Genomic DNA, 22,022 nt, shown 5'->3' with positions numbered 1-22,022 from the left:
CGTGGCTTGGTCCTCATGGGTGTTAGAGGCAATATAACTTATGGGGGGACACCAAGGCCAACAAAAGCATCTCAGAAACTGTGGATATCGAACTACTAATGAAACAATGTAACTGGTCATGGAAACTCTGGGCAGATCACTTTGCACCAAGTAGAAGAACCTTCATGCCCAATGGCAACTTTCAAGGAGTTTTCCAGGTTCTACCTGAGAACCTTCACGTCTCATGTACCTGGATGAACAAGAGGATCGTCTTCCTTGTAAAAGAGAGGGCCTCGAATTGTCCTAACCTCAAATATATGACATCATATTGATTCAAACAAACATTTTCTTTTCAAATGGTAGAATATTGAAAAAAGACGATATATCGGGGTCCTTTGGGGGAAGTCTGATATTAAACATGGACGTGGTTGGATGACGTTCCCTGTTCTGCGAAATCCGCACAGTATCCTGTGAGCTTTCCACTCCTTCCCAGCGCGAGTGCGGAGAAAGAGATTACAATGCAGATGTTGCAGACACTAAAATTTTATGCCTCTGCTACATTGTATCGCAGCTGGTCATCCCATTAACCAGAACATGCTTGGGACAGGTCAATTTAATCGAAACCGCGGCTGTGTTCACGGTTTCCTCCCTTTTGTGAGACCGTTCACCCAAATTTATTTTTTTTTTTCTTCTTTTCCCCCAGCGTTTATTACTTTCAAGAACATCTGGTTTGGGACTTGCGCGAAATCACATCCATATTTTAAGTGCGCTGCCCTATGCTTGTTGACAGAGAGAATTTTTTAATAAGGGTTAATATCATCCTCTTTTCCGCTACGTCTTCATACGGGGGGATTAATATGAAAAGGGTCTGCCGGGCTCCTCTGTGCCTCATATCCAACCTGTATTTATGGTGTCCCGTATAGCAGCATTTATTACGGGACCAAAAAAAAAAAAATGTTCCCGTTGGTGAAAAAAATTTATATTACAATTTTATATTTCTAGAACATGGGGTAAATATGACCTTCCAACAGACAAAAGGGTTGGGGTTTGCAGTAACCCCTGGTATTTTGGGGTCCACGGTAGTATTAGAGTTTATTGTATAGCAATTGTTTATTGTGTTTTTTTATTATAAGGGGGGTTAGTGACCTGTTCCCAGGAGCTTACAATCTACTGAGTTTTTTCATGTATAGAAGAGAGGCCATCATTGTCTTCATCACATCTCCATCACCCCTTATTACCATGACTTACATGATTTTATGTAGTGACTCTAATATCGGTCGTCATGGTAACCTTTACTTGTCATTATTTAAAGATACACTTAATTGAGTCACCTGCATTCAAGCAGGAATTTCGACCATAATATACTGGGAGCAAAAGCACCAACTGGGAGTCTCATATATGATCACAGCAGGGGTAGAATAGGAAGGAGTCGGCTCCAGACTCTGAGAATCTGCCCCCCAAGAACCAGGGGGCAAAAACCGAGAGCTCCTAGGTATGCGGTGTGGTTGATGGTAACGCTAGTTGACCGTAAATATGGATTTAAGTTACTAAAAAGCCCAGTTTCCCTTTAAATATGTGGCTGAGAAGTGGGCCCGGTGTTTGGGAGACACGCGCGCTACTATGTAGGGCCTTATCTGCTTTATATCACACCGACGCTCTGGTAATTCTCAAGCCCTGCCTTGGAACCATGCTGGCTGTCGGAGAATTAGCAGAGCGTCGGTACAAGCCAGGCCCTTGTAACCAGGAACGACACCTGAGGCATTCATAAAAAGAGATATTATGTGTGGAAATACCAGGGGAGCGTGTCTCGGCCCTCGTAAAGCACGCAGGTAACGCCGAGCGCGTGAATTATGGGGTAATTACGGCCAATGAGTTTTTTCCTGTTAAACAGGAGAAATAAGGGGTAGCTGTTATAAGCTTTGTGTTGGTGGACGGGGGGGTGGGGGGCGAGTACGGCTTCACTCGTCGGTGGCAATTATGCGCGTAACCATTTGTATGCCGGACACTAAAGGAATTTGCATTTTTCTTCCCAATGTGACCGCGTCTCCAGGAGCCTGCCGGTGGACAATGGTTCCTTTAATACGTTTGGGGTTATAGTCCTGGATAGAGGGAGACCCCCGGGGGGATACGGCGCAGACAACAACAAATCTACTCATGCCTGGGAATGTAGGTACGGAGCTAGTGACCACAAATAGCCAAATAAGATGGAGTTATAAAAAGCAAATGACCTCTGGCTCATCAGTATATATATATATATATATATATATATATATATATATATACATACATATATATATATATACATACTAAGATCAGGACTGTCCAGGAAAATCCTGGGACTGTTGGGAGGTATCGGACAGTGAATGTATATCTGCACATATGTGCTATTCGGAATTTTTTGTTTGTTTGCTTTTGTTTTCTTGTCGCCCATGGCAACCACTCACATTTTGCTAATATTGATACGAAAAACATTATCTTTTTAGACACAGGATTGCAAAGTTTTTTCCGGTGGGATCCGGTCCCTACGCTGTGGGGTTTCGTCGTATCGCGGGCTTCATATATCACGTAATGATTAAAAAAAAAAGAAAAATGAACGTTTCTGCAGATGTCTCGAGCCGTAATCTCTTTGATAAGCGTCTGTTGGATACATTCGCTGCCTGTTTCAGGGGTCAGAGGTCGTGTCTCTAACACGCGGCGAGCAATCCGGGGATATCTCAGACCTTTACATCACTTGAATGAAAAACTTCTTAAAAACCGCTAAAAAGTCCGGGTCTACTTCCTGTGAGGTCATATCCTGTCCAGCAGACATAGTTGAACACTGTCCTGGTGTCCCGCTCTTGTGGGCGGTGGGGGATCATGGGGCAGTTGGAGAGATCCTCTGATCAATCAATGGAGGCCTCCATTGCAGCATCCAGTTATGATATTAGGGTCGTAAGGTGCCCCCCCCCCGCCATGTTGTCTTCCAAGACCAGCCCCACCGCCCGCCAGACCTGACAGCACAGGGCACAGATCAAACCTTACAACCAACAGCTCTCTGCCTCCAGCTTCCCGGAGCCCCCCTTGCAGGAAGAAGGTCCCACCGACGCCAGAAGGGAGTGGGGGCATGGTGTGGTGGCGCTACTGCCTTGGTACACTCACCATGGCCCACACGCTTAAATAGGACGCGCTAATAGGGGACCCGATTGGTGGACACTTGGGGCCCTATGTAATCTCTATGTACAGCACATGGGGACCAATTCTTAGTTTTTTCGGGGGGGATTTTGCAGGGTCCCAGAAAATCCCTCCAACTTTTAATGCTCGGGAGGGGAAGTTGGATGAAAACCATCCTTATCTCGAGATCTGAGGGAAAACGGATTGCGATGCTGGCCTTGGCTCCGTGTGCGGTAAACATTTCCGTGTGCACATCATTTCCAATGCAAATATCTCCGGTATTTACCAGGCCGGCCACAAAACAGCAATTAGCGGTAAATACAGTAACCAGATGTCACACGTCCTCACATTCTAAGCTCGGAACCCTCAAAAAACAAAAGGTTCGTCTCATGAAAGGGCGGGTTTGGTGGTCGAGATGGGATCACAATATCTTGGCCTAGGACACGGCAAATAAGTAGTTAAAAAAGGGATCTAGACAAGACTAGAAAGCGATTCTACGTTCTAGAGCAAGAATTGCTGATATTGCTGGTATTGCTGATCCCCTCAATGAAAGCTCCACCCACTCTATTGAGTTTAAGGCTTTTGTAGCCAAATGCCCCATTAAAAAAAGAGAGCTTCTGGTACTGATTAACACCCAACACCTTTTCCCAGAAATAATTCTTTAATCATGTAAAATATTGCCTTCTTCCTATTTTGGCCGGGAACACTTAATGGTCATGTGACACAAAAAAACAGGCACTGATAGGTTGTTGCCGTAGAAACTGAAACAAAGCTTATGTTATGTGATTACGTCTTCAAGAACCAATAAGATGACAGCTCTCCTGAGATCTATTTGTTCAACAGGCAGAGGAGTAAGATGAATGCTTTGTCTAAGTGGGACCGCAGCTTTAAGGAGTGGTAAGTGGGGCGGAAAAAAAGATACAAACCCCATTCTAATGCTTTTTTTTTTACTCTTTGACTTTCAGAGGGTTCGGCGTCGCCTCGAGGATTATTTTCCAAGCAGTCCTCGTGTTATTTTTAACGAGCCGAGTTCGAGCGAAACTTTTTTTTTTTTTTTTCTAAATTTCATGCAAATGAAGGCGACGTCGCTCCCTCCTGAACAAAAAGCCGAGCAGCTGATATGGAAATGAGGAAGCCGAGGACTAGGCAAATATTTCAGGATGTAACGGGCCCTCCGCACCTACCCACATTCACCGGAATTCACGGGGAGAAAGACCCACAACGTGAGAATACCACAAAGGGACGTCCCTCCCGGGGCAATTACTGAACGCGGAGAACAGAGACACAGAACCTGCCGGCAGATCGGCCCCTATTCGGCCCCTGGCTGTTTCTATATACATTATCGGGGCTTTTAGGGCTGTAGAACCCTGCGATCCCCTCATACCCAGCAAACATTCCGAGCTCCTAGAAAAGAGGGGGCATCAGGGGAAGAAAGAGGGGCATCAGGGCTTTGGAGTCCATGGAGGGACTGGACAATCTAGACAGGGACATATGGGAGGTATGATATTTATATTGTCCCAATACTTTGGTCAGCGGTACCCGTTTTTAATTCCTGTCTTGCCTGGCATCCGGGCCGGAAAGGGTTAAAGGGGTCGAATTGCAAGGCAAATGATGTATTGATCATACGAGGCGGCATGAATGTGTGAAGCCGGCGATTTGCATGCAGTAAACTTCTGATATCACGCTGGAAACTCCCGAGACTTCCTAAAACCAACCCACTCTTCCCAATAAACCCCATCTTAATTCACCCCTCCGCCATTCATATTCACAACCAAAACCTCAAAGCACTTAAAAAAAACATTCCTTCCATTGTATATGTGTTCCTGAAATTTGATTGCAAGCTCCTAGGGAAAGTCCTTCCCTTAGTTTATTAACCTCTACCACGTCTGCTGGGAGGCTGCTCCACTTATCTACTACCCTCTGGTAGGTTTGCGTTATACAAATTAAAAATTGTTGGACAGCTATTGTCCTTCTAAGCTACTCATCAACGTGGGTTAAATGAACGGTCGATGCGGGGTTTGCTTTATGGTCGCTAAATTGGGTTCTATCAAGAGTTTCAGCTTCTGGTCTGAAGAGCTTACAGTTGTCATGCAGGACTACGGCGCAGCAAAATGGGGAAATATAACCGCCGTAAACATTAGTAATTAAAAAGTGAGAGGCGCAGAGACCGGCGAAGTCTGACTGCCCGGCGTCTCAAAAACATAGAAAAATCAAAGTGAGGAAATTATTTATTTTAAAAAAAAAAAAGCCCGTTACAAAACTAACGTTTCCGCTGCAATTACCATGGTGGGTCTTCATCGGGGCGACCAAAAGCAACATAGCCAAGCAGGCCCTGTTGTCGCTCTGCCAGAAGCCCACCGTGTTTATGGTTACGGAAAAGGTACATTTTTTCTTTATTTTGAATAAACCAGAATTTTTTTATTAGATATCAGCTTCCTTTCGTCAAATGGTTACTGCGATAACCCGCCATGTATTGGTACAATCTAAATATCATAGCTTCAAAATGGCATTGTTTAGTTTGTCCAGTCCCTCTTTGGTCACTAGAGCCCTAACCCCCTTCCTTCTCTGATGCCCCTCTTTCCTCTCCTGATGCCCATCGTTCCTCTCCTGATGCCCATCTTTCCTCCCCTGTGTCTTTCTTTCCTCCCCTGTGTCCCTCTTTCCTCCCCTGTGTCCCTTTTTCCTCTCCTGGTGTCCCTCTTTCCTCTCCTGTGCCTTCCTTTCCTCCCCTGTGTCCCTCTTTCTTCTCCTGATGCCCCTCTTTCCTCCACTGATGCCCCTCTTTTCTAGGAGGTCAGAATGTTTGCTGGGTATGAGGGTATCGCAGGGTTCTACAGCCCTAAAAGCCCCGATAATGTGTATAAAAACAGCAGGAAATGGCTAATTCTTCTAAATGTCCCACTCAGTTGAATGAATAGCCAACAATAGGTCGCATGTTCTCGCTTCTCCATTTTGTGACCATGCGCCGAGACAATCTGCGCTTCACAAGAAATCCAAGTGAATAATAATAAGCGCCGCTAATAAACATTCTTGGTGTTCCCAGGAAAACATGTTCTTCTGGGGTCTTCCTACACGTGAGTCACGGAAATGCTCCAAATCGTATGATAATTGTGATGTGTTTTTCTGAGGATCACATGGCGTGTGGGCTCGTGGCGTTTGGAATTTGGACACAACACAGCGTTCTAGAACACCGCGATAGACTCGGGAATCCGTGATAAAGAACCGGCGGGGCTGGGGGGGGCGGGGGGGTACCGAATTCCTCGCACCTCCGGAGAACTTCCCTCCGCGTCTCTTCTAGATAGCGAGGACGGAGATTAATGGAAAGCACATGGTCGGCGGCGCAGGAAGGTGGGCGCCCCCCCAGGCCACCTGGAATATCAGATTAACGGAGATTAAACCCAATGGAGTTTCACTCGAGGCGAGGAAAACACTCCCATCTGATACTCTGAATAACAACAGATTCGAGTCGTGGCTCCACCAGCCTCACAATCTGCTCTGCCTGGTACTCGGCCGGCACAGGCAGCGAATTGGCACGAAGCTAGATAGCCATTGTTATTGTCGGAAATCTTACCATACAAAGCTGACAAAGTGAGATTTTATTATGTTTTTGAATTATCGATTTATTTGTAGATCCCGTTATATATTTAAATGTCTCTCTTCTCCCATCCCCCATCTCTCTTCTTCTCTCCCAAGCCGGACACGTTGAGACCTCGTAGTCTTTCCTGATAATTTCTATACCCTCCTCTGAAGTCTCTCCAATGTGTCAATATCCTTCTGGAGATGGGTTCTCCAGAACTGTACCCACTACTCTAGGCGAGGTCTGACTTCAGGTCCTGGCAGAACTTCCACTTTCTTTCTGCTGCCAATGCCAGGGAGGCATCGTGCCCTAGGGTGGCAAGTCCAGGGTATAAAACCGGAGTGGGGGGCAGGGGGAGAAGATCTTTGATCTCCCAACCGGCAACCGGCCTACCTATGCCATGGTGGCTGCACCGGCTCAGCACAGCCTTTCTTAGGACTTTTGCCACTGATTCAGGAGAGTTTTCTAATACGTAGATGGATAGACATAGGAGAAATCCCTTTAATTAAACAAAACTGTGAAACTTCTGTGATGTTCTCCTCCGTGCGTCCTGCTCCTCCAGTCCAAACCTGTCTGCAATAATCCAGCCCAACGTGCTTTCTGAGTCAAAATATCATTTTTTTGCCACTCTAAGAATTCCCATAAATCGCCCCAAACAAACCTGCCAAGTCGTTCCAAGGATAATGCTGAAATAACTTGATTTTATTGGAACGGACAGCGAGGTGTCAAAACAGTAGCGTTGATGTTAATTGGTCGATTGATCCAAAAAAATATTAAAAGCACGTGTGTTAAAGGGACAGTCTGTGTCGGGGGAAATTGGACAACAGGCTCAGTCTATTGGCAGTGGGGTATTTATTTACCCCCGAGGCTGCCCAGTGCCGCCTGCTGCCCCCTCCATCCCAGTTTTAGTGGGGGTCGGGATATGACGTCAAGTCCCGGGGCACCATTTTTATTGGAAGCTCGGCACAGAAGCCAACAATGTAGACTGTGCCAACTTAGCACAACCCTCCATAGCCAAACGGGCCAGTTGGGGAGATCATTGTTCCCTTATTTAACCAGCCTGTTGACTAGTGGTGTTATAGGGAGCATGATTGCCCAATAGGCCTGATCTCCCCTGTACCTGGGGGCCGCGGCCAGGATACTCCGCAGCCTATTGGGTGCACCAGGTTTTCTCGTGATGTATAACTCCAACCGAAGGCAACATACTTGCTTCATGACGCGTTTCACTGACACGGCCACCAGTGTCCTAGGAAGCCCCCTGAGTAATGAATATACATTGAAAGTATGTATTCTTCAAATCTGGGGGGTTGAAACTGCAACCCCACAGCTGCACCTGCCTGCCTCCTCCCGCTGAACACGGTGTGACGCCATTTTTGGAGGGGAAGTGGGGCTTGCCGCATCGCCGCTTCCCCGTGATATATGACGTGTCAGGGAATGTGTTCAGCCAATCACATCTCCCCCAAATAGCTGAGGGGTGGGGAAAAGGGGCAGTTGCATATGGGGGGGGGATTCTGCAGATTCCCCCCCTTGTGTATTTGCAACGAGGACCACACATAACTTTAAAGGGACTATACAGTAAAGTGCTGGGGTGTCCCGGATGGGCAGATACCCCATTGCTTACATGTCTGGCTTAACCAAAATGGGGAGAAATCAGTTTTTTAAACATTTTTTTATTTTTTTTTTTAATTCTATTTTCTTTTTATGTTTTGCCAGCGCGGTTTGTGGCCTCGGAGCTCAGAATTCTAAATCCAGACAATAAAAGTTGTGCAGGAAGCGGAGAGCAGAGGCTCCTGGTAGCGCCGAGCAGATATAATGTACTGTCCGTTATTATTCTGCAGGGACGGTCACGCTGGAATGTTTCGCTCGCCAACGAGCGTCCAATCAGCCATTCAGGGCCTCTTAATGATTTGTCAGTTCTCTGCCCTTCCATTTTCTGTCCAATTAATTCTTTTATTGTGAACCGGATAAAGGCAGAAACACACACACACAAAAAAGGCCTTTCCATGCAATAATGAATCATTAAAATGCAGCAGACCCCAACACCACCCTTTCTGCTTGTCTCTGGCCAGACCCCAGAACACTGAACTGTTTTGAATTTGCGTTGCCCAAGCTGAGATCATTCTGGCAACTTAACCCCTTGTTGGGCAAGGCATAGGAAACTTCGGCCAAAACTCCGTCTTGGTCACCACGACGTACCTTGAAGAAAAGTTCTTGAACTTCTTGGTTTGTTGAGCTGTACGATTTTTTTTTTTTAAAGATAATAATTTAATAATTTAAAAATAGAATCCCATTCGGCCCCCGTCTAGCCTGCCTGTCCTTCCTGCTGTGAAGACTCAAACTTTAATCAGTCGTTGGTCTCGTCTTAGATTCAGGAGCCGTATGCCTATCCCATGCATGTTTAATACCCTCACTGTATTACCCTCTACCACTTCTGCCGGGAGGCTGTTCCGCTTATATACCACCTCTCAGTAAAGTAAAACTTCCTTACGGTAACATGTCCTTCTCTGTTACTGTTTTAAAAAAGGCATATTATAAAAAATCAGCTAAAAACCAAGAAGCTGATTTTTACTTTTTTTAAGAGGCAAAAATACAAAAATAAAAAAAACCACACACACGCCAGGCATTTGACGTAATATTGAAACACGAATATGATTGGTCGGTTTCTTTCAAAAAGCATGATAGAGAAACAATATGGCGGGTGTTCTTCCACCGAAAATGCCACGGCGGAGACGGGCCCCCTAAAAGGTCTCGGCATTTCTGGTGAGGAGGGGAGCTCGGTATCTCCTGCCAGTGCCCCCTCTGGTGTGAATTTCAGTGGCCCTAACCCTTGAGGGGGGAGGGATGGGAGAGACATTTAAATACATAAAGGGGTTTAACAAAGGACAGGAGGGAAGATTATCCCAAAGGAGGAGAAAAGTTACAACAAGAGACCCGAATCTAACACTAGAGGATCAGAGGCTGAGATGGAACGGAAGGAAGTTTTACTTTACTGAGAGGGTGGTGGATAAGTGGAACAGCCTCCCGGCAGAGGTGGTAGAGGGTAATACAGTGAGAGGATTTAAACATGCACGGGATAGGCATATGGCCTGTATAATATTTCCTAAACGTTCCCTTCTCTTATCCTGCGTCGGGACCATCGATAAACTCCCTTTGCGGTTGAACATAAACTAGGACCTGAACAAAATTGTTTGTCTAAGTAATGGAGGTTCCACTAATTACATTCAGTGAGTCAACAATCCTCGCTCAGAAACGGACCTTTCCGGGAAGATTCCAAGACATGGGTTCCCCAAGACAAACAACCAACGTTACTTAAACAGGACTTTTTACTCCGCGCTCCGAGCCACATCTTCAGTAAATACGGCGCTCGCAAATATTTTCCACATTTACGAGACTTTGATTCAGACTGGGCTGGTCCCGACTTCTCCCGACTTCTCCGTTACAGCCTCTGTCTAATTAATATCATGTCGCTGAGACAGGACTCAGAACCTCTGGGTTGCCGTGGAAACATATGGGAAGTTAGGAAATTGGTGAGATTATTAGTTTTGGTATCAAAAATAAAACCATTAACCATAAAAAAAAAATTAGGGGGGGGAATTTTAAGGGAAGCTTAAGTTTTTGTAACTTTTAGGAGTACGGAAAAGCCGCATTGGCTTTCACTGGAGTCCTTCAGACCGAGGCAGGTGGAACATGCGTAGACTTGGTGGGTCCTCCTGCTTGACTTGGTGGGTATTCTTCTGCTCTACTCGGGCCAACTGGAGTGAGTCACAATCCCCGGGATTTACTCTTAATCCCATCACGTAATTAGTCATGTTGGAGGATATTTCTCCCCGTAGAGTTGACTGTTCCTAGACTTCTGGAGTCATATTTAAGACTTCATTTCAAGGATTCAAGAAACAGAAGCAACATTTTCCATCAGATTAGACCCATCCGACCCATCTAGTCTGCCTGTTTTACCCTGCTGGGAGGCTCTTCCACTCATCTACCACCCTCTCGGTTAAGTAGAACCTCCTTACATTCCATCTAAGCCTCTGAGACCCTCTAGTTTTAGATTACGGCCCCTTTCCGTAACATTACCCCTCCTTTGAAATATCCTTCCCTGTTGGGCATTGTGGAATCTCCATGCATTTGTTATATTTCAGAGACTTGGTAAAGTTGCGTTTAAATCTAAATATTTTTAAAATAAAATGTAAAAATCCCTTTAAAATGAAGACCATTTTGGAAGTAAAAAGTAATTTATAAGATTTACTGATATATATATATATATATATATATATTGTTGAAACAATAAGGGTTAAAAAGGGTTAAAAATCTCAGATGTTTTATTTTGTCACTTGTGTAGCTTTTGGACAATTTTGTTTAATCATTGGGTTTGTTTTTTTTTAATTCATGCAATTTTATGATATTTCTATGGATTCAATTTTCTTTTGTTTGGGATATTTTATTTAGCAACCTTAGGTTCCTCATTTAAAAAAAAACAAAAAACTAAAATCATCTAATTACAATTTTTGACCATTATTTTAGAATTAATAATTCAAATTGTTTCAAAACTTACTAAAATTCCACCATAAACGTGACAAACCCACAAAAGTTTCAATAAAAAGCCATTTTAATTTTCTTGAAAAGATAGAATATACAAAAGTTAGCTTTTTTTTAATAAAACAAAGAGCTGCATGTTAAACATTGAAATTCTCACACAACTGGACAGAAAAATAAGATTTTCAGAAAAAAATGGAGTCCTAGAAAAAACAACAAGAAATAAACCAAGGAAAAAAAATAAAATTTCTAAGATTTGTCCCAAATGTACAGAATACTTTTTTTTTTAATGATTTTGCGTCTGTTTCTATTTTTAAAAAGGCACGAGTTACTATAAAATAGGAATTATATGCTCAGCATACAATGATAAAGGAATGAAAAAACATGAAAAAAAAGCCAAACCATCAAATTATTAGTCAGAATCTACCTAGCCATAACATTTTAGAGACAATAATTATAGTGTCTTAAACCAAAAAAATATGGTCCCAAACCTTTGATCCCTTAAAATTCATTATTACACTGGTTTGTGGATATTAGAAAAAATTACTGTTTCAAAATATTTTTTTAATTTATTGCATCATACGGTAACTTTCAGTTAATTTGTATTTTTTACCAAAACGGAACACTTTAAAAAAAAAAAAATAAAAAAAAATTGGAAAATAATTTTTTCCAAATTCTCAAGAACCAACTTTGTCATCTCTTTTGTTTATTAAAAAACTGGAGTGACTATGTTTTTTTTATACAAATAAAGTATTTAATCACTTATAATACGGCACATAAATATATTTTTTTTATATATATTTAAAAGATCTCGGAACTATAAGAAAGTTTGAAACAAAACAAAACAAAAAAAAATAAACATGTTAATTACAGCCAAAAAAATTATTTAAAAACAAAAAAATAACAAAAAATTCCACGGAAATTGATTTTTCATGATCACCAAGGCCTGAGACGCAAAGAAACACTAGGGTTTTTTTTTTGTTTTTTGAGGTCTTCTTTCTAGAATCCACTTATGGTCGGAGAGATGAACAAAGGAAGTCATCGAAAGGCCAGGAAGTAGTTCATGAAGAACGTCCAAGTGGGTTAGGACCTTCTACAGGCGTCTGGTGAATAATGAATAATGCCTCCAAAGAACTACCAGAGAAACTGTAGTAGTAAACAGTCCCAAGGGGACAACTGATGACCCAGCACTGTCCTACACCGATCATTCCACCTACACAACGTGAGAGATTGGTTAGAACTGGGTTAATTGGTCACAGCACATTCGGAATGGCTGGTCTATTTGTATGACACGTTGTCGTAAACTTCAAATCTTTTGGACACCTCCTTATTATGCACAGAAACATTCAGTCTTCTCATGAGAAACGGAAGCCCATGGTTCATCTTACATGATCTCAAAGTCCCTTTAAAAAAAAAATGTAAGGTGTTGAGTTATTTTTAATTTTCGTGTGTGTTTCCTGGAGAATTCTGAAGTCTCGCCCCATCGGCGACGAAGGAAAAGCTCCTCGGTTTATCAGCAGGCACTTGTAAGAAACTGGCACTGCGCCTCCCGTCTTTACAGTCAGTCTATAGTGCATACGTTCCCAGAAGTTTTCAAGAACCAGAGACACAACAACGTCCTTAAGTCCTCCGTCCAAAGAATGAAGACTCTTTAAGGCCTGGTCAGCGTTGTGTAGACAGGCTGATCCCAATTGGAGTTGGGACTGTGAGATGGTGGGATGGACAAGCTATTGAGGATCGGGGTGGCATAGGGACGTCGAGAGGAATGGAAGTATGGGTACTGGTAGAGACTGGAAGGATAACCAGGGTATGGGTTGTAGTAGCTGGAGCTTTGGAGGTCTGTGTAGTCACACTGGGAGCTGGGAAAAGAGCTAGACATTGAGGCACTGGGAACAGTAGTGGTGCAAGCCTGGGCACTATAGGAGTTGTAGTCAGAATGAGTTGGTGAACCATGGGACTGGTCACTATAATGACTAGGACTCAACTGCTCAGTCTTAATGTGAGGTCTCTGCTGGCCTGACTCATTGGAAGAGGTGGATGTGGCCGGATTCTTATGAGACCAAACGGGAGCTTGCGTGGTGCCACCTGGGTGATTATAGGATGTCGCATAGGAAGCTGCTGTCGGGTTCTGCCCGTGGTCAGCTGGAATCGCCCCATGGCCGTTGAGTGGGAGGTACTGGTCGAATTCGTGCACGTCAAAAGTCTCTATGTTGTTGATGACATCGCTGCTCAGTTCGTTGATATCCACATTGCTGAAATCAATGTTCTGGCGCCCGTTGTCCATCATCCTTCTCCCTTCGTGTTTAAGTTCCTGTTTGCCGCCGTGGTGCAGGTCCGTTTTCGGCGTGGTTGGTGGAGTCGGAGGTCCGTGGGTTTGACCTACAGAGACGGAAAATAAAATAAAATTAACGATAATTATTTAAGAACCAATCCTATACGGAGCAATGCGCGTTCATACGTAGGTCAACACTACCCGTTTCCCACCTTCAAAACTGTCTACCTCCGGATACAGTGTAACAGCTACATTTCAAAAATATTTAATTATATAACTTCTTGAATCTTTAAGGTTTGGTAATGAATTTCTTCTTGCGATTAATTAATGTACAATAGATTTAGGAGGCAGAGAACATTATAGAACGCCATAAAAGCCAGGTCTCGGAATGTTAAATGTTTCACGGTTCGTGGCAAGGCAGAACGTTTGGACCACCAGTACGAGCTGGAAACGACGACGTCTCTATACTGGAAGGTTACATGCCAAGGATGATTGTTGGTTAACAACCCTTTCAGACCCAGCGGGGCGAGCAATGCCCATCCGCCCAACCGGAACTAGAAGGGCTTGAAGGAACCCCGTCCAAGAGGTCTGGGGCGATGACCAGTAATTACCTGTGTGCTCCCCGTGAAGATCTCCTATGGCGCCCATTCCGGAGTCGGACTTGTACATCTGATGACCGAGTTCGGCCCCGGAGTCCGAGTCGCTCTGTCCAGCTTTCACGCTCTTCCGTCTCCGGGGCTGGTACTTGTAATCGGGGTGATCTTTCTTGTGCTGAACTCGCAGTCTCTCGGCTTCTTCCACAAAGGGACGCTTCTCGCTTTCACTCAACAATCTGCGGTGAAAGAAGAGATTTGGATGAGTTGGTTGGCAACGCGACTTTCCTGCACAATTCCCACCAGCTGGCAGTTTTGTGGGCCCAGCTCCTAACCCATGCGATAAACAACAAAAAACTTCTTACTAACAAAACAAAATATATACAAAGTGTTACATTCGGCAAAAATATTGTAAGAAACCAGTATTTTCAAGCAATATTTTCAATATTTTCTCAGAAATGTTTTTCGATTTCTATTTTCAACTGAAATGTGACCAAAATTCTACTTTTCTATCAAAATCCTTGGTTGACTGTTTGCAGGAGACAGAACAAAACATATAATCGTAAAAAAAACCTCCACAATAAAAAAATCTAGGATTTGGGGATTATCAACTTCCTTAAATCCAACATTCCGAAGGCAAATGAATCATTTTTTTTTTTAAGTCACTCGTCTTAAAGACACACCCCAGGTTACAACTTTTTTTTTACTTTTCTGTACTCAAAATGGCATTCATTTAAAAAAAAAATCTTAGTTTTCTAAGATTACCAAGAGCAAAAATGTCTAGTTTCCAGCAAATAAAAAAAAGTCAAAACTTCTTTGGCCAAAGTGATCATTCACCACCATGCTCGGAGCGGACAATATTCCATTGTTGGATCGAACGGAATTAAAGGAGATTTTTTTCTTGCGGTCTTTAAACTGCATTTTTAAAAAATATATTCCAAGGGCCTAGAAAAGTTTGAAATATATGTTTTTTGGTTAAAAAAAATTACAGTGGATAATGTTGGCATGTGCCCTTTTCTGGAACTTTTAGAAAAAAATATAGAGGATTTTACAAGAATAAAAATACAATATTTTAAGTTAATATTAAACAGAAGATGAAATAATTAATGTTTAATTAACTATATTAAAAATCATTTTTTTTTTGTATTGGACTTAATAATAATAATAATAATAAAAAAAGTGATTTCTCTGAATGTCATTAATATATTAAATGTATTATTTCCAGTGAAAATTTAGATTATGTTTTGTTTTTTTTTTTTTTAAATTCAAGAAATTGATTTAAATAGGTTTTCCGGAAAAGAAAATTTATAAAAAATTGACGTTACTATGTTGAAAATGTCTGTTTACTGATTCACACAATTCCCAGGATTCTTTAATTAATTATTGCCAGACAGTTAATGATTTTTTCCAGCCGACCTTATGTAATTTTATATGTTAACCCTTTGCTTGCCGAAGGGCGATAAACAAATCTCGGGAATGACCTCATTAATAAAGTGATCTGAAAACCCCTTTTTCTCTTATTTTTTCCCCCAACTTAAAAAAAAACTTTTAATTATTTAAAAATAAATCCCAAACCAAGAAAAGTTTTAATTTGAAGAATTTTTTTTCTACCCAATGACTCTAATTCTAAATAATTATATATTTTTTTTTTCTATTTCCCAGCATTTACCGCATTTGACTCACGGTAATCACTAATCTTCAAAAACTTTCCTTCAATATTTATTCTGGATCCTAAAAAATAAGGGCGGGGAGTAGATTTTTTAAAATATTGATTTTTATTTTTTTTTAAAGAAAAGTTCCAGGAGCTATTAACTCATTGTCTGCCACGGGGGATGCACAAATAATTTCTGAAAGAACTGTCAAATTCATTTAAATATCAATTTATTATAAATATTACGGCAGCCCCAATTTATCACGAATATTTGCTATTTATAGGTCCTCTAACGGTAACCGAGAAGTAAGGTGGGTCTTGGAACGTCTTAACCCACTTGGCGATAACCCATTTTTATTTTTTTTCTTGAGTTTTGACATTTTAACCCTTTTATAGATTTTCCCATGCCTAATATTTTTTCCGTACACAGATTTAAGGATTTTGGAAAAATTTGGCAGGGAGATTTTACAGATAATTGGTCGAAGATTTTTGGGGACATCATTGAAGGGTTAACTTATCTTAAAGGCATGCAGTATTTATATATATAGTTATTCTGAGGATGTAAATGTAAACTTTTACTACATTAGATCCTGGGATTTTGATTAATTATCGGTTGTTTCTTTTTTTTCCAAATTATAATAAAAAATTTCTAAAGAAAAAAGGCAAAATAATTCGAATTTTGTGAATTTAAGCAACTTATTTTGCAATTTGGGACCGTTGTTTCGGGGATGCCCACCGGACAGCATTAAACTGGAGAAGGCGAGAGGACGCTTGGATTTGGGGATAAGAAAAGTAATTTAAGTGGAAAAGTTTCTCGAAAAACGGCACATTTGGTGTCACCAGTGGAAGAACGGAATCCTGATTTCCTGCATTTTCTCAAAAATGATTCACTTGTACGTGAAACCACAAAGAGACTGTTCAGGCCATGGGGCGGAATAAATTTACAGTTACTGCTTTAGAGGGGTGTGTGTTTTTCCATCTCTGCGGCATATTAATAACGCGCCTAAGCCTGGTGTTTCTCCGCCACCCTAAGGTTGGGCATTAAAATGTAAGCCCACCACTGGCAGACGATGGCCAATATTGAGTATTTCGAGATATTGTACATTATAGTCTGCGGGTTTAACCCTTTCCTGACTCCCAATAAAAACAGGCTGGGTTTTAGACTCTACGCAAATCTCTCAAGCCCTGACATTTCCACCCCACAGGCTCCCATGAGTTTGCTCTATACATTCGGCATGTAGAGGATGCACCATGCATTCAGCAGGTAGACGAGGCGCTATACATTTAACAGGTAGGACTGGTACTATACATTCAGCAAGAAGAAGAATATAGCGGGGAGAGCTTGTCCTATATATTCAGCTGGAAGAGCTTGTTCTATACATCAAGCGGGGAGATCTTGCACCACAACGTGAGAGGGTAGAGCTTGCACTATACATTCAGCATGTAGAATTTGTTATATACATTGAGCAGGCAGACCTTGCACCATGCACGGGGCAGGTAGAGCACTTTGCTCTATTACACGGGGCAGGTAGCGCTTGCTCTATACACAGGGCAGATACACTTTGCTCTATACACGGGGCAGGTAGCGCTTGCTCTATACACAGGGCAGGTACACTTTGCTCTATACACGGGGCAGGTAAAGTTTATCTATACACAGGCCAGGCAGCGCTTGCTCTATACACGGGGCAGGTACCGGGGTCACTCACCTCCAGAGCTTGCCCAGGGTCTTGCTGAGCTCCGCGTTGTGCAGATGGGGGTACTGATCCGCCAGCTTCCTCCGGGCAGCCTGCGCCCACACCATGAAGGCGTTCATGGGTCTCTTGACGTGGGGCTTGGCTTTCAGGGAGCCGGAGCCGCGGGCCGGCATGGGCACCAGGCTCCAGTCGTAGCCCTTCAGCACCTGGGACACGGCATCGCGGATGCAGGCCGGGAAGCGCTCGTCCATGGGCCCCTCCGAGTCGTTCTTGGACATGGGGGGTCTGTGCGATCCTCGGCCCTCCGAGCCGGCAGGAGACAGGGGCGAGTCCGAGTCCGAGTCCGACACGTGAGACAGGGAGCTGCCGGTGCCCGCGGGGCTGCAGGGGGCATCCCGAGCCTGGTCCTGCTCCGCACTCATGTTCAGCATCGGGGAGCCGGGCTTGGGTCTGACCGACCCCGAGTAGCAGAGAAAGGGGCAGAGGGGTCTGGAACGGAGGGGGCAAAAGCAGGTTCAGTGCCGGCTACTGGGGCACTTGGCTAAAGCACCAACGGAGCTGTCCACCCGCTGAGCCCGGTCCTGGCAGGACGCGTCCCCTTTAAGATTAAAGTCCAGCAGAAGGTCCAAGATGTCACTTTAACGAAGCCGCTCCCGGAGTCCTCAGAGCAGATCCACCACCCAGCAGCAGCTCACACTGTGCTCTGCCCTCCCATCCTGCCCCAGCTGCTATAAGAAGGACTCAGAAGCCCCTCCCGCCCCCTCCTTCTCCAAAAAAAGGGGGCGGCTGCAGCAGGCGCTTTAAAGGGAGAGGGAGAGGGTCACTTTCACTGGTGTCACTTCCCACGTGTGTGCCTTCCACGGCATCGGGGCTCCGACTACAACTCCCATCATCCCCAGCCGGACTTAACGCCTTCAGCACTGGGCAGCTAATCCTCTATTACAAGCCTAGCGCTGCAATCATTAATAAATAGACTGTGGGGAGCCATAGCTGTGGTTTTTATTTTATTTACCGTATTTTCGGTTTGTTTCACTGATAAGGTTGGTATAGGGGGGGGCCCTACTTGTTGATGGCACTAGGTCATATACCTTGCTGAGAGGGTGGTAGATAAGCACAACAGCCCCCCAGCAGAAGTGGTAGAGGGTAATACAGCGAGGGTATTAAACATGCATGGGATAGACATATGGCTCCTGAATCTAAGACGAGACCAACGACTGATTAAGGTTCCAGTCTTTACAGCAGGAGAAACGGGCAATTAGACGGGGGCCGAATGGGGGCCGATCTGCCGGAAAATTCTAGGTTTTCTATGATATAAATATATATATATGTGTGTGTGTATGTGTCCTATATGGCATTGATATATATAGATATATATGTTCTGTATGGCATTTTGTCTCTTAAAAACACTTAAAATTGTAAAACTCAATACATTTTGAATAAAAACATAAAAAAAGACTATCCGCTGAGCTGCGCTCCGGACTCAGCACCGGCTTCCTCTTTCTCATCTAAATGCCGTTTGTTTTCGTGTTTTGCTCTCATGTTTTTGTTTTTCACGAACTGGCGCAAAGTTCCATCCCATGGCCCTCGTATTCTGAGTGATTGTCACCCCCCCGGGGGCACTCAGTGGGGTCTCCACGAACCACAAAGCACTCCAGAGATCAATCCGCTTGGATATTTCTCCATTATTTCCCTTTTTATTTGTTTAAACCTGGACTACCTAGATTAAAAACATTCATTTTTGTTCAACCTGAATTTTAATATTTAATCAAATCTAACTGTAGCTTTATGACATCATATCATCATATTATGATTTCATGAGAATAACCAATATATATATATTTATTTTAAAAAAACTGTTTTTGATGTCATTACGATTTTCTTACCTGGAGTTATTCTTGTTTATATCTAGGTAATATTTTGAAAATTATTAAACATTAAACACAAGCATTTTGTTTTATTTTTTTATATAATTTCTATTAAATTTTCATAATGGATTTTTTTTGTTTGTTTTTGTTTTTTGTTGCATATTTAGAGTGATCCCGATGAAGGACAGATTGTGTTTCTAGGTCTCTCCCTCCTTATATTTCTCTCTTTTATCCTGTACCTCTCTTTTTTGGAGTATCCCCCCTCCCCCTGCACTAGTTAACCTGTTGAATGCCAGGTAGGAAGTGAGAAAGTGGAGTCGAAGGGGATACTTTTTATTGGGCCATCAGAGAAAAGATGGAAAGTTGTATAAGCTTATTATATAAGACCTTAGAGGTCTCTTCTTCGAATGGAACGAAAGGCAGTAACCTGCCCTCGCGCTGAAACGGTTAAAACCAAATATAAGCAAAGCCTTATTTTGGGATGAATATGGTTATATATGGGAGAGGGGATGCAGTAAGGGGCCGCCACGGACACTCGGATACTGTTGCAGCTCCACGCACAGACCAGGAGCTGCAGGAAGGCTGTTTTAATTCGCCCTCTGCAGAAATACTGCCCGCCAGCTGGAAATATATCTCGCAACCTCCCCCACTGGGAGCAGGATCAGCGCAGACCACCACCCCCTGTTGTTTAAATGCACCCCTAAGCAAGAACCCACAATGCATCGGAACAAATGCAATTATCTGCCCCTGTGTAATGCGGGCTTGCAAACGTTCATGCTGCAGGGCTACGGAAATCCACAGAATGCCATCAATTCAGGAAATATTTAAAAAAAGGGACAATTTCTTAAAAACATAAAATCTGCCGGCAGATCGGCCCCATCCGGCCCCCTTCTCCTGCTGTAAAGACTCAAACCTTAATCAGTCGTTGGTCTCGTCTTAGATTCAGGAGCCGTATGTCTATCCCATGCATGTTTAATACCCTCACTGTATTACCCTCTACCACTTCTGCTGGGAGGCTGTTCTACTGATCTACCTATTATTATTATTTTTTCTCAAGCTGTTTAGATTTATAGGTTTGTTCTCTGACATAACATCTGCCTTCCCTGTCACGGCCAGAGCAATTCATGCAAATTTTCCTTCATTTCCCATAATTCCTCATTACAGAGTGTGTCGGAATGCAGCAGCCGTTAGCATCGCTTATGGACCCATAAAGCTATTTTCCCAAATACCTTGTAATGAAGCAGCAATTATTACTGCCGAGTATCCTCAGCAAGATACACGAGAACCTTCAGGTTTCTGCCCCAGTCTCAGGGTCTCGGGGCAGATTCTGGGGGTCACACAGTCTGGAGCAAACCCCTTCCTATTCCCCCAGCTGGGATCCTATATAAGACTCCCAGTTGGTGCTTTTGCTCCCAGTATGTTATGGTTGATATCCCTGCTTGAATGCAGGTGACTCAATTAAGTGTATCTTTAACTAATGACAAGTCAAGGTCTCCATGGGGGCCGGTATTAGAGCCATTCGGGTCACAGGTTTCAGGATTCAGGTAGGGATTCTTATTTTTGAGTTTTAAGGTACAGTTTATGGTTTAAGAACACACCTAATCAAGTCACCTGCATTCAAGCAGGGATATCAACCACAACATACTGGCAGCAAAAGCACCAACTGGGAGTCTTCTATACGATGACAGCGGGGGGCGAATAGGAAGGAGTATACATTGCGTGGGTTTCTTTAGTGCACAGATGTGTAACTCGTAAACTTTTAGAAGCCATAAGGAATAGTTACTAGTCACAGAGCAAGTTCTAGTCTGGGCTGTGAAAAGTCCCAGCACCGGCCATGAGCAATCCCTATTGAACTCATAAAAGCTCGGACTGAAGGCCATTGTTTTATTTTCTCTTAAGAATCTATTTGCCTAAATTACAAAATATGTCAGACCTCATATATTTCACATCAGAGAGTGTGCTAAATAGGTGGAACAGCCTCCCAGCAGAAGTGGTAGAGGGTAATACAGTGAGGGTATTAAACACGCATGGGATAGACATACGGCTCCCGAATCTAAGACGAGACCAACGACTGATTGAGGTTTGAGTCTTTACAGCAGGAGAGACGGGCGACTAGACGGGGGCCGAATGGGGCAAATTCTCTGCTTCTATGTTATAAGCTCATTAGAGGTTCCGCTTAGAGAAAACATTACTATGCACATGCATGAAAACACTGAAACATGTAAAAAGCCTTTTTTTAATTAGTATGGCAACAACCTATCAGAGCTTACTATTGTGTGACATCACACTGAAGTATTCCCGGCAGAAATTTGAATAAGACCCATTTTTACATGATTAAAGCGTTATTTCTGGGAAGTAACTGGACATTCACCAGTGCAAGTAACAGTGTTTCTAATGGATAAGCCAAGGCTATAGACGTAGAAAGAAAAAGGCCAATTAAATTGGCTATTGGCTAACTAAATCTAGAACGCTGTTCTTCCTTTAACTCTTTAAGTGCCAGAATGGCGCAGAGCACAGTGCCCGCCAGCACTCAGTGGGTTAAATAACGAACAGGCATTCGGGTCAATGGAAACGTGGCCATACGATGTTTATACCGCGCGCAGGAACACGCAGCCCCTAATCAAATACATTTCTGTTCCGATCAGCCTTGTTTATTCCAATACACAACGTTTTTCACCGTGCCATAAACATTTCCTCCTCAGACGCAA

The 22,022-nt window shown here is 43.2% G+C and overlaps 1 protein-coding gene across 1 annotated transcript; it reads right to left on the bottom strand.

Moving 5' to 3' along the window:
* Positions 1-11,970: 11,970 nt before the first annotated feature.
* On the bottom strand, positions 11,971-18,128 carry SOX8 (SRY-box transcription factor 8). The gene is made up of 3 exons (XM_053471543.1): positions 17,462-18,128; positions 14,123-14,343; positions 11,971-13,618 (listed from the first exon to the last, which is right to left on the bottom strand). The coding sequence occupies exons 1-3, from the start codon at positions 17,878-17,880 to the stop codon at positions 12,891-12,893; spliced, it is 1,368 nt and encodes a 455-aa protein (XP_053327518.1). The 5' UTR covers positions 17,881-18,128; the 3' UTR covers positions 11,971-12,890.
* Between the last annotated feature and the right edge of the window lie 3,894 nt (positions 18,129-22,022).

Source organism: Spea bombifrons, chromosome 7, assembly GCF_027358695.1.
Source record: "Spea bombifrons isolate aSpeBom1 chromosome 7, aSpeBom1.2.pri, whole genome shotgun sequence".
Taxonomy (NCBI): domain Eukaryota; kingdom Metazoa; phylum Chordata; class Amphibia; order Anura; family Pelobatidae; genus Spea; species Spea bombifrons.
Note: the sequence above shows the minus strand (reverse complement) of the source record. Positions and strands in the feature narration are given on the sequence as shown.